The 12,553-nt window shown below is 41.7% G+C and overlaps 1 protein-coding gene across 6 annotated transcripts in view; it reads right to left on the bottom strand.

The window, feature by feature from the left end:
* Positions 1-7,898, bottom strand: part of esrp1 (epithelial splicing regulatory protein 1) — an 86,445-nt gene extending 78,547 nt beyond the window's left edge. For 5 of the 6 annotated variants that reach the window (XM_048529480.2, XM_048529481.2, XM_048529482.2 and 2 more), the window contains exons 1-4: positions 6,795-7,155; positions 6,493-6,621; positions 5,176-5,289; positions 4,727-4,841 (exon numbers count right to left, since the gene is read on the bottom strand). In XM_048529480.2, coding sequence (XP_048385437.1) covers positions 4,727-4,841; positions 5,176-5,289; positions 6,493-6,621; positions 6,795-6,932 — 496 coding nt within the window. In that variant the 5' untranslated portion in view covers positions 6,933-7,155. Of the gene's footprint in view, positions 1-4,726; positions 4,842-5,175; positions 5,290-6,492; positions 6,622-6,794; positions 7,156-7,400 lie in introns of those variants that run through there. The other variant, XM_048529484.2, reaches the window with a different exon arrangement.
* Between the last annotated feature and the right edge of the window lie 4,655 nt (positions 7,899-12,553).

The raw sequence follows: 12,553 nt of genomic DNA, 5'->3' as shown, positions 1-12,553 counted from the left end.
TCTCCTGCATCTGCAGTTACCATTATCTCTAACATCTTTCTGTTCTGAGAAAGGGTCCCTGGACCCAAAACATTAACTTTGATTTCTCCTCACAAATGCTGCCAGACCTGCTGAGTTTTTCCAGCAACTTCTGTTTTTGTTTCTGACATCTTTCTTGTTTGCTGGCAACCCACAGTTAATGTTCCCAAATTAACACCTACTACAATGAGTTAACAGGAATCTGTCCACATTATGATACCATTATTGGAGTATATCACCACTTCTGCTGAGAGGGAAAGGGGGTAATAAGAGGGAACTTCGGGGGTGGGGAACAGTGAAATGTCTTGCACTGTCAAAAGATCATGACTATCCTATAATTGTCCTTGAAATGAGTCCACTCTTTGATCAAGTCTTTGACATTATTTTACCCTATGTGGAGGCAGAAAACCAATATTTTGTATTTTACACACTGCACAATTGATCCTATTGTGTATTAGTATCAGTGTCCTACACTTAACGAACAATGTGGGTGCCGTTAAGCTTTGACAAAGATAAAATATGCTTCATTACTTTGAGCACAATTTCTCGCAATGAAAATATACTGACATTTGCACTCAAATGCATCATGGAGATCACCCACCTCAGGGAAATTTTGTTATTTCTTTTTTAAAAATCTCCTTTACTGAAGTAAATTCAATTTGGAGTATCACAGAAAAGAACTGGATCCCGGATTCTGATTAGTAAAATGTGACTGCATAATTGAAGAGTATCTACTAAAATTTGTTAACTTACAAACTTGAGACATTTGCTTGAAGCATCCAGAAAAATGGATACATTTTTGTTTAAGCAGCAATAAACTGATACATTTTAAATAATCAGGTCAGGACTGAATGTGAACTTAATCAAGGGGGCAATATGTTGAAAAATCTCATGAATACCAATGTGAGGTTAAAGGTACCCCATTACCTTGAAACATTTAAGACATACTTATTGGATGGAAATTTTTTTTTCAATCAACTGTTTTCAGCTCTCTTACAAAAGTTCATTCTGTAATGAGGTGATTGAACAGCTAAAGGGTTAACTGCAAAATACCTGTTTAAATTATTAACGTGAAAGTGTATCCAAGAGAAAAATTATGTGCCATCCAAGTATCTCCACTGTATCCTTGGGTGGTAGAAAGAAAAACAAATTCTACGTTGGATCATTAGAGACTTTCAAAACCAATGTTAAACTCCAAGTGGCTAATTTAGTGAAGAATTGCACTGCATGATATGGTATTGAGTTACGTAAACAAGATCAAACCAATCTGATCAGAGATGATATTACACACTTCTGGAGCAACTAGGACTTGAACCTGGGTCTCTTGACTCAGAGGTAGGGCAACTGCCACCACAATAGCCCTACTAGTGAACCACATTTGTTCCAGTTTAATAGGGCTCAGCTATGGTGAACACATATGACAGCATTACCTCTGACTGGGTAGTTTAACAGGCAGTATCCTTGTTCTAGATCCAGTGACACCTAGTTTTTGAAAAGTGGATATACTGACCCTAAATGAGGACATGATTAGGCTCTCACAATCAACACAGCTAGCTGAAATTTGAGTGCCTTGGCTCAAACTCAACCTCAACACAACCGTAATCTTGCAAAGAATTTATTGAACCTCAAATTTGGTTTGTCATTTGTGAAATGATTTCCTAGTATGACTAGTTGACTACAGAAAAGAAAAAGGTTGTATGAACCTAAGCCAGTGACTTTAATTGGGAGATTTGAATGTGCATCATTGGCTATCTTTGTCTGGGTCTCACCACCATGTTCACAGCAAGGGTGACTGGGTACAATCAGCAATGAAAACTACAGCTGATTTGTCACCTCTAACTAAGAAACAGCAAGAATAATAGCAGAAACTCTGGCTCATTTCAGAAAATTCATCACACGTTGTGGCTCAAACTTATAACAGCCTATGGTGATTTTGGAAGCCTTTAACCTGGATCACTGAAAAAATTCTCATCTGTCCAGTATTCACGTGCAAGACTAGATGATGGAGTAGAAAGACTTTTTGGATTATGGAAATATTAATCAGCACCACATTCTGTTTTCACCCAATGTTAACACAAATACATTTTTAGCACAAGTCATTCCAACAAGTCACTTGTATTTATATAGTGCCTTTAATGGAATAAAACCATTCCAAGGTATGACATCAAGCCAAATAAGGAGACATTATATTAGATAGGCAAAGCTTTACCAAAAAGAAAAGTATAAGTAATGTCTTAAAGGTGGCAAGTGAAGTTGAATGGTGAGCAACTTCAGGGCCTAGGATCTATAGTGAAGATACAGATGCCAATTGTGGAAAAATTAAGGCCAAGGATGCCCAAAACACCAGAATGAAAGCACCTCATGGATTATGGGAATGCAAGAGATTACAGAATTGGATTGGTACAGAACGGGATAGATCACTGGAGTGATCGGGACCAGATAGACCTCATTGACAATGAGGTTCTTGATTGTGGTTATTAACCAAGCAGTAAAGCCTTGGCTGACCAGTGGGAGATTAGAGTCACCACAGTTGAGGATTGACTCCAAGCTGGCTAGCCACAGCCAGTGTACTGCACACTAGTAAACAAAGGGTGCTTGCTACCCATTCCGTGCCTTTGTGTAGTTACTTCAGTCACAAAGGGGTTTGAAAAATAAGATTTATCTGTCTATAAAATAAGGAATTGCTCTGCTGGGCTCCAACATGGATCAGTGAGTACAACTTAGTAAAAGTAGGGACATGGGTACATTTTGGTATTAGCCAGGGAGAAGGTAAAATACTGGTCATGAGTGCAATGGAGCTACTTTTGCTGATTTTTCTGATCTACACAAAGAATCTTTGGTCCAGTGCAGTTACCTCCCACTACATACAATTGACTGGTGTACAAGCTAGTACAGAGCATAGAATTAATTTGGTCTGTAGGACTTGGTGCTTCAGTGCACTATGCATTTGTATACAGCCTTCATGGAATCTTTTGAGGATTCTAAATTAGCACTTTTTATTTGCTTGCTGAAATAATAGATCTCTGTAAAACAATTAATGCCTCAGTGCTGAATTTGTAGGCAGATTTTGATGAGGCATGTTTTATCATTACCTCATCATCATCACACATTTCTAGTAACATAGCACATTGTCCTTGAGGAGAGGATCACTTAAGACTTCATCAAGACTAGAATATTAGAGTAAAGGCAGGAGGGGCTCTTGATGTTTGGGGAATGGTGGCTCACAAGATGATGGTTTTTTTTCCCCCCACAGTCACATCATCCACAGAATGATCACCATTGTGTTGCTATACAGTTTACAAGAATGCATTTCTTATCTGATCATAGAATGCAGGAACAGAAGCCACTGAGTCTGATTGGCCATTCAATGAGATCATGGCTGGGCTGAGCTGACAATCTGCAATTCCACTTTCCTACCTTATGCCTATAATGCTTGATTTCTTTACTATTTAAATGTTTGTCCACTCAGCTTGAATATACTTTGACAAAGCCTTGTCAGCCCAGGCAAGGAATTTGACAAATTCACTATCCACAGAGAAAGAAATATGTCTTCATGTCTGTCTTATATGGGTGACCCCTTAATCTGAGATTTGACCTCTACTCCCAGACTCTCACAAAAAGAAACAACCACTCTAGAACTGCCCTATCAAGTCCCCTAAGAAGCTTCCATCATTCAATAAAGTCTTGTCTCATTCTCCTGAATGCTAATGAGAACAAGCCTAACCTACCCAACTTCACCTTGGAAGAAAATCCCTCTATGCCTGGGATCAACCTAGTGAACCTTCTCTGGATTGCCTCCAATGCAGGTATATGTTTCCTTAGGTAAGGGGACCAAAACTGTTCATAGAATTCTAGATCTAATCTGACTCGCTCCTTGTATAGTCTTAGCAAGACCTCCCTATTTTTAGGCCCGTTCCCTTTGAAATAACGGACAACATTCTATTGGCCTGCTGAAATTGTATGCCAATTTATTTTTGTGATTTATGCACAGGAACACTCAAATCTCTTTGTGCTGTAGCATTCTGCTGTCTTTCTCCATTTAAATAATATTCAGCCCCTCTATTCTACCTGTCAAACTACACACCCACCTCTCCCCACATTATATCTCACTTAATATTTGCCCATTCACTTAACCTATCTATATTCCTCTGCAGAGTCTGTATGCCATCCTCATTATTTGCCATTTTACCTATTTTTAAGCCAAGCACAAACCTGGCAATGTTACATTCACTTCCCTCATCCAAATCATGAATATATATTGTAGAAAATTGTGGCCCTAGCACTGATTCCACTGACACTAGTTTTAGGTTGTCATTATGAAAACATCCCCTTTATCCCAGCTTTGCTTTCTATTATTTATAAATTGGTTCCAATATATTACCTCCAACACATGGGTTCTTAATAATTAGCCTAATGTGTGATACCTTATGGGACGCCTTTGTTTGCAAACTAAGTGAGACATGCGTTTTGCCAAACACCGTATCTCTTGAAATGGATTTGGTTTTCTGAATTTCACCATGTCCAGCAGGTTGTTTTTTTTTCCGGCACGGTATTATTGGGTGGCAAATGTTCCAGATTTCGCTTATGGCTTTGAAAGAGCCCTGCCGGGGAATTTCGGAGAAATTCACTTCCGCATGTGAAACACAAACCACTGCCTGCTGTGATGGGGGTGGGGTGGAAAGAGAGTATTAAAAATTGTGAAGGATACATTTGGACATAGCACGGAGATCGAGCTCCTGCAGAGCTGGCGCATCTGGGCAGCATTTCTTAAACTCTTTTTGCAGATCGAAGAAAGAATAGAAGCATTCTGGCAACACGACATTCTGTCAGAGGAAGCAATTACGAAATGGAAGTCACAACCCTTGGTTTATGAAATGTAATTCACAAAAGACCGTATTCGTGTATTAGAAATGACAAGGAGAAGTAATTTCTAACACCAGCAGGAAGCACAGTAAAGTTATTGGGCAATGGGCCGCAGTACATTAGTAAAAACACAATTTAAACATGGTTGTTAAACTGATCTCAAACACAGGTTTAATATCAGGTTTGACCCCATATCATGAGGCCAAAGTTGATATGTTGTAATTTTCTTTGAAATAGACATTAGAATCATTTACTTTTTTAAATAAAAAAGGATTCGTTTGTGAATGTGCAGACCTTGTTGGAAGCTTCAGGGTGGAAGACTTGACGAATTAGTAGTTGGCTATCTGTACAAAGGCAGAAGGAAGTGCCCACTCCGATATTCAACTCAGTGCTCACAGATCGATTGAACTGCGTAAGAACAATAGATGATCAATATCAGCACTTGCCCGTGAGCTCCACAAAATAAACGATCCACCAATGGAAGTCACACCCTTCTCCACATAAACGGGGAGAAACAAACATCAAGCATGAAACTTCACCTCAATTTGTGTGTCTGTGGAACCTTTGAGGTAATCCTAAAGTAGTCCACGAGAACGTTATAAAACACAAATCATTATTGACAACTTCTGTTCATTAAAGGGGCGTTGCTTTTGATCGCTGCATGTCTATGAGCTAACCTTTATGCTCCTATTTGAAACGTTATTACGTTGATTAACGCGCTGAATCACTTCTGCTCAAATGATTTAATGTGAAACAATGTTCAAAAACGGATTTCGATACATTGTATAATCAATCTTTTTATTTTTCGAATCTTGCCATCCAAGTCTGTTCATTTTGCCGCGCTAAATTAAGTCGAGGGTCATCTTGTTACTAGGGCTTGCAGAAAGGGTCCGTTCAGTTTCTCGTGTGCTCCAAGGAATCTTGCACAGTGGTTTTACTGGGAGCCTGGAACACTGTTGTGCTGTTAATACTGTAGCCGACAGTGCGATTCAGCTGTGTTGCCGGTTAAACAGATCGGTACAAAAGCATAGTTCAACAGATTCCAAGTCTGCATCTATCCGCTCCATACATCTAACTATTCATCGCCGAACAACATTCAGACGTAAACCTTAGTATTCAAAATAACCCCGCACCACACTGCCTAAAAAAAACACATCATTACAACATTTTATTCATTATCATGCGCCTTACTGAAATCATTTAAATAGTCATTCTCCAAACTCCTTAATGCCGTAGTTAAACAGTTTGCATTTGTTTCTGCCGGATGGCAACTTATTATCTACGTCTTGTTCGGGATTAAAAAAATAGCAGAACTTAGAAGATCGAATTTATTGACAGCATCATTCGAGTTCAATCTACTGTTCGAATCAGCCTTTTTTAACGCTTACTTTCCACGAACAAAATATGAAGTTTCCCAAACTAAAACTATTTCAAAAGTAGAACGAAACAATTTCTACGCCCCCTCCAAGTCGTACTGACATGAAAATTATAAAAACCGTCCAAGTGGCAAGGGGAAAGAAAAACACGCCGAAACCACCCCGCCGGCGAGTAGCCCGGATTCTGTCTGCCAATAGCACAAACTCGATGAAGCAGCGAAGGCGGTACAATCACCTGTTGAAGGGCTTGTTCCAGACTTTCTGCCGTGGTCAGCTCCTCCACAGTGATGTTAGTGCGCTCCGAACATTGCTCTGTGAGCTCCAAGTTATTCGGCTTTACATACACTTTGTGCACTTCCCCCGCCTAGGGAAGATAAACACATACAAGAACAGATAAAGCAAAACAGTTGTATTCACATTTCGGGACTGGGATGGGAGACTAGACATTCTCTCTCCCTCTCTGTCTGCAATAGTAACGATTTCTTTCTTTATTCCACAACTTCTCACAGCAGTGAGAGTTATAAAATGGTTCCGTACCTCTTGATTGACCAAATCCACCACTTGCCACAACAGAAGCACCAACTCCTTCTCATCAGATCCCAGCTTTTTCCCATGTGCCCCCGCAGTTGCCCCAAATAAAACAACCAGATAATCAAGAGACGCCGTCATGCTCATGAGGAAAAGAGAAACACAGAACTCTAAACACCAATTAAAACCCGAGAAGTGACCCTAAACGAAACGCTCCCCGCCCCCCAGGAAAGCAGACAGGACAAAGCCACCCCACACCTACACCAGGACAACTACACCCAAATAAAATACAGCGGCCCGGAGGAGGGGAGGTCGCTCGAATTTTTTTTTCGCTTGCGTGAGAATCCATGCAAATACGCTGCTCCACCTTCAACGGGCTCGTTTTGTTTTGCATTTACCTGCCCACAACCACGTGAGTTGAGAAACGTACCTGGCTCCAACACAACAGGAGCCATTGGCTGCGTTACTGCAGGTACGTGGCATTATGACTGAACAGAACAGAACAGAACAGAAAAAATACTGCGCTCAGTGGCAGACACTGGAAAGCCGACTTTGTTCCGTTTGCAAAGTGGGCAGGGAAATGATGCACCCCCGTGACGAGTTCATGCCATTTACCTGCAACACAAACGAATAGGTATTCAGATTAAAGATCCTCATTGAATTAAATATATATCCAAAAAAGTTTCAGTTGTCAAAACTTGATCTCTGTTTTCGTTTTATCCCGCCTAGCAACTTTTGAGAACACCGTTTCAAAATGGAAAAGTTGGATCTTATCCCGAGATCGAACCTGCTCGGTTATTGCATTAAGCCAAATTCCAGCGGGTTGATCGGAGTTGGATCAAGGTAGAGGTTTGAGAATAGAAGGAATCCCAAGATCAAGGTGAATATGTACGTGACAGGCATTCACGTCGGATGTTGGATGCGGGCGTGATCTTTTCTCACTGGATCCCGTGGGAAGGTGTGTCCACACCTTTAACTGCACTCTCAAGGTCAAGAGAATACGGGCAGATTTGATTCAGAGATAGTGGGAACTGCAGATGCTGGAGAATCCGAGATAGCAAGGTGTAGAGCTGGATGAACACAGCAGGCCCAGCAACATCAGACGAGTAGGAAAGTTGACATTTCGGGCCAAGACCCTTCTTCAGAAATGGGGGAGGGGAAGGGGATTCTGAAATAAATAGGGAGAGGCGGATAGAAGATGGATAAAGGAGAGGATAGGTGGAGAGGAGACAGACCGGTCAAAGAGGCAGGGATGGAGCCAGTAAAGGTGAGTGTAGGTGGGGAGGTAGGGAGGAGATAGGTCAGGCCAGAATGGTCAAGGGGATGGGATGAGGTTAGTAGGTAGGAGATGGGAGTGGGGCTTGAGGTGGGAGGAGGGGTTAGGTAGGAGGAAGGACAGGTTAGGGAGGTGGGGACGAGCTGGGCTGGTTTTGGGATGCGATAGGGGGAGAGCGCTTATGAAATCCAAATTGATACCATTGGGCTACAGAGTTCCCAAGCGGAATATGAGTTGCTGTTCCTGCAATCTTCGGGTCACATTGTTGTGGTACTACAGGAGGCCGAGGATGGACGTGTCGTCTAAGGATTGGGAGGGGGAGTTGAAATGGTTTGCGACTGGAAGGTGCAGTTGTTTAGTGCAAACTGAGTGTCGGTGTTCTGCAAAGTGGTCCCCAAGCCTTGGCTTGGTTTCCCCGATGTAGAGAAGGCCACAATGGGTACAGCGGATGCAGTATATCACATTAGCAGACGTGTAGGTGAACATCTGCTTGATATGGAAAGTCTTCTTGGGGTCTGGGATGGGGGTGAGGCGTGGCGGCATGTGTAGCACTTCCTGCGGTTGCAGAGAAAAGTGCTGGGTGAGGTGGGGCTGGAGGGGAGTGTGGAACGGACAAGGGAGTCACGGAGAGTGTGGTTCCTCTGGAAAGCAGGTAAGGTTGGGGAGGGAAAAATGTCCTTGGTGGTGGGGTCGGATTGCAGATGGCAGAAATGTCAGAGGATGATGATTGGATCCGGAGGTTGGTGGGATGGTACGTGAGGATGAGGGGGACTCTGTTTTGGTTGTTATTGTGGGGGGGGGTGAGGGATGAGTTGTGGGAAATGCGGGAGGCACAGTTGTGGGCATTCTTGACCACTGATGGGGGGATGTTGCAGTCCTTGAAAAACAAGGACATCAGATGTATGGGAGTGGAATGCCTCAACCTGGGAGCTGATATGGCAGAGGTGAAGGAATTGGGAATAGGGGATAGCATTTTTGCAGGAAGGTTGGTGGGAAGAGATGTATTCTGGGTAGCTATGGGAGTTGGTGGGCTTGATATGGATATTGGTTTCTAGGAAGTTGTTGAAGATGGAGACGGAGAGCTCCAGGAAGGAGAGAGAGGTATTAGAGATGGTCCAAGTGAACCTAATGTTGGGGTGGAAGGTTTTGGTGAAGTGCATGTACTGTTTGAGCTCCTCGTGCAAGCACTAGGCAGCGCAGATACAATCAACAATGTAACAGAGGAAGAGGTGGGGTTTAGGGCCATTGTAGGTACGGAAGAGGGATTGTTCCATGTAACCTACAAAGAGGCAGGCATCCCAAAACCAGCCCAGTTCATCCTCACCTCCCTAACTTGTCTTTCCTCCCACCTATCCCCTCTTCTTACCTCAAGCCCCACTCCCATCTCATATCTACTAACCTCATTCCGCCCCCTTGCCCTGTCCGTCCGCCTTGAACTGACCTATCTCCTCCCTGCCTCCCCACCTGCACTCACCTTTACTGGCTAAATCCCTGCCTTTTTGACAGGTCTGTCTCCTTTCCGCCTACTTTCTCCTCTATCCATCTTCTCTTTTCCTCCCCCTCTCTCCCACTTTATTTCAGAACCCCCTTCACCTCTCCCATTTCTGAAGAAGGGTCTAGGCTCAAAACATCAGCTTTCCTGCTCCTCTGATGCTGTTTGGACTGCTGTGCTCAGTTCGACACCTTGTTATCTTTTCTTAAGGGCAGATTTGAAATGGTCACAATCAGTGTCACAGGACAAGAATTACTTAAATCTCGATTGATACAACTGGCCATGTTTTTTGTTAAATCCTGTTATCCCAACTGGAAGTACTTCAGAAAAGAAGAAAGGTGTTAATTTTAAGTAGCCAAATTTTGAAGCCGATGCCCTAACTTCCCGGAAATCACTTTGGAAATCAGTTCCAAAGTTTCCCGCTATGCATTCTATTTTGCTAAGAAATGAAAATCATGGGCTCTATGTTATTCAGTGTATTAATTCGCTAAATAGCTATAGTACTTACAAGTTCAAAATATTCAATGGGTGGTCAAACTGTGGGAATCGTTTAAAAGAATATTAAATTGGAACAAGGACTGAATTACGAAATCAGCTAGATTCTTCGAAAAAAAAACTTCCATCCTCAATTTTGGGTCTAGGAGTGGTGAATTAGTTATTTTGAACAGCAGACTCTTGAATGGCGACAATGGGTGGCATTTCTTGTTTGTGATGAGAAATAATACAAAAATACACACGTAGCTATCAAGACATTTTCAGAACAATGTTAGAGGTGTCATCTTCCATATGAGATCTAAATCCATGGTCCCATCTGCCTTTTCAGGTGAACATAATAAATTCCTTGACATTACTCTGTACAAGAGCTGGGAGATCTTCTTGGTGCCCCAATAGGTCAACGAAGGGTATCACTATTAGTATTGCTATTAATACTATTAAGTCACCTGGTTATCACATTTCTTGTTTGTGGGAGCTTGTGTGTAAATTAACTGCTGTGTTTTCTTCTTCTCTACAAAGTGGCAAATGCTGCAAAGCACTTTAGGAGGTACAGTGGGTTGTAGAAGACACTACATACATATACGCCTTTTTGTGTTTTTGTTTTCTCTCTCACCTCACTTTCAAATGCCCTGCACACCCTTCTAGCTGAAACAACATTGCATCACAAACTCAGCTTGACACCAGACTGAAAAGGCCATCTGACAGCTGTGAACCAGTAAGGTCTCCATCACTTTTCAAATCCCTGCTGAGATCTGAAATAAGGCAAGTACTCCTGACCTCAACTCCTTCATCTGGAAAAAAGAGCATATAGCCTGCATATCTCTGAGATGCTGCAACTTTGACCATGCTTAAGAAAGGAGATAAGACTGATTGCAGAAATTTCATGGGTCACCCCTGCTATCCACCACAGGGTAGGTTATTGCAAAACTCTTTCTCATCCGAACCTACCAGTGGATAAAAAGCTCCTACTACAGTCAAAATGGGGGTTCCGCCGATCAAGAAGCACAGTAGATGTGATCTTCACAGCAAGACAAATTCACAAAATGTATAGAGAGGGGCAGCTTCAAAAAGACAAAAGCCTTCAACCCTATCACCCTGGAGTGATTATGGAGTGTCCTTCTTAAATTTGGCTGTCTACAGAAATTCATCACCTTCTCCTGTCCACTGCACAAGGACATTCAAGCAATCATCTTCACCAACAGATCTACCAACGATCCAATATATTTGTAAACCAGGGTCAACCAAGACAATGTGAACACGCCAATGTTATTCTCCATCTTCCTTGCCACAGCATTCCCCATATCCATGAGGACAGAAAAGTTTTTTGGCATCAGAAGGGTTGTACATTAAGACATGCATAGTAGAGATCCGTTAGCAGATGGTACCCTTTTGTTCTCACCTTTGTGTTTATCTAACTTTCCCTTAAATGCATCTACATACTTTGTCTCAATTACTTTTAGTGGTAATGAGGTCCACTATCTAGCCATTTTCTTGGTGTATAAGAAACAGAAAGAGACAAGGACAAATCCTTGTGAGACTACTAACTTTTTAAAGAATATATATATGCTGCTGGCCTGCTGTGTTCATCCAGCTTCACACTGTGTTATCTCCTTTTTCTCCTGTCCTCTCTGTAAACCATATATTTTACCTAGTCTGGCCTCCAGACCCACACAAAGTGATTGACTCTGAACCTCCCTCTGAAATGACCATAGATCAAAGGGAAATACGGGATGGACAGTAAACGCTGGCCCAGCCAGTGGTACCCACAATCTATGAATGAATAAAAGATAAATTCGGTTAGGTGTTCATCAGCAAAGCCAGATTCTGACAAAAAGACAATAATATAGTTTATATTATATTATAAACAAAAAAAAATAGAACAGCACAGGCACAAGCCTTTTGGCTCACTATTTACGCTGACCATGATTCCATTCTAAGCTAATTCCATCTGCCTGCACATGATCTTTTTTCCCCTCCCTGTTCAAACTATTAATGACAATAGAACACTTTAGGATACTTTTGTATGTTAGTTGTCAGTGTCATTTTCATATTCTCTTTTCTTTTAAATTTGCTGTGTCAATTTCGTTTTGAAGCTTCTGTAGTCAACCTAGCTTTCAATTGTATAATACACTTAACATTTGTCATAAGTATAATTATGTGTGGGAGGCAATGCCAAGTGGTACTATTGCCAGATCCATCAAGCCAGAAACTAAAGTAAAGATCTGGGAATCTGGGTTTAAATTCTGCCTTGTTGTGACGGAATTTGAATTCAGTTAAGAATCTATTGATTACCTGTTGCTGATTACAGAATAAACAAGGCATGAAGAATTCAATAAGCTGCAGATGACACAAAATAGTTGGGAAGGCAAGAAGTAAGGATGACACAAAGAATCTGCAGAGGGATTTAGTTAGGTATATTATGTATAAACTTAGTATATGGAAATAATGTGGGAATTGAGGGGTAATGGACTTTGGCAGGAAGAATGGAGGAGCTGAATACTATTT

This window comes from Stegostoma tigrinum, chromosome 5 (assembly GCF_030684315.1).
Source record: "Stegostoma tigrinum isolate sSteTig4 chromosome 5, sSteTig4.hap1, whole genome shotgun sequence".
NCBI classification, from domain to species: Eukaryota; Metazoa; Chordata; class Chondrichthyes; order Orectolobiformes; family Stegostomatidae; genus Stegostoma; species Stegostoma tigrinum.
This window is presented reverse-complemented; position numbering and strand designations above follow the sequence as displayed.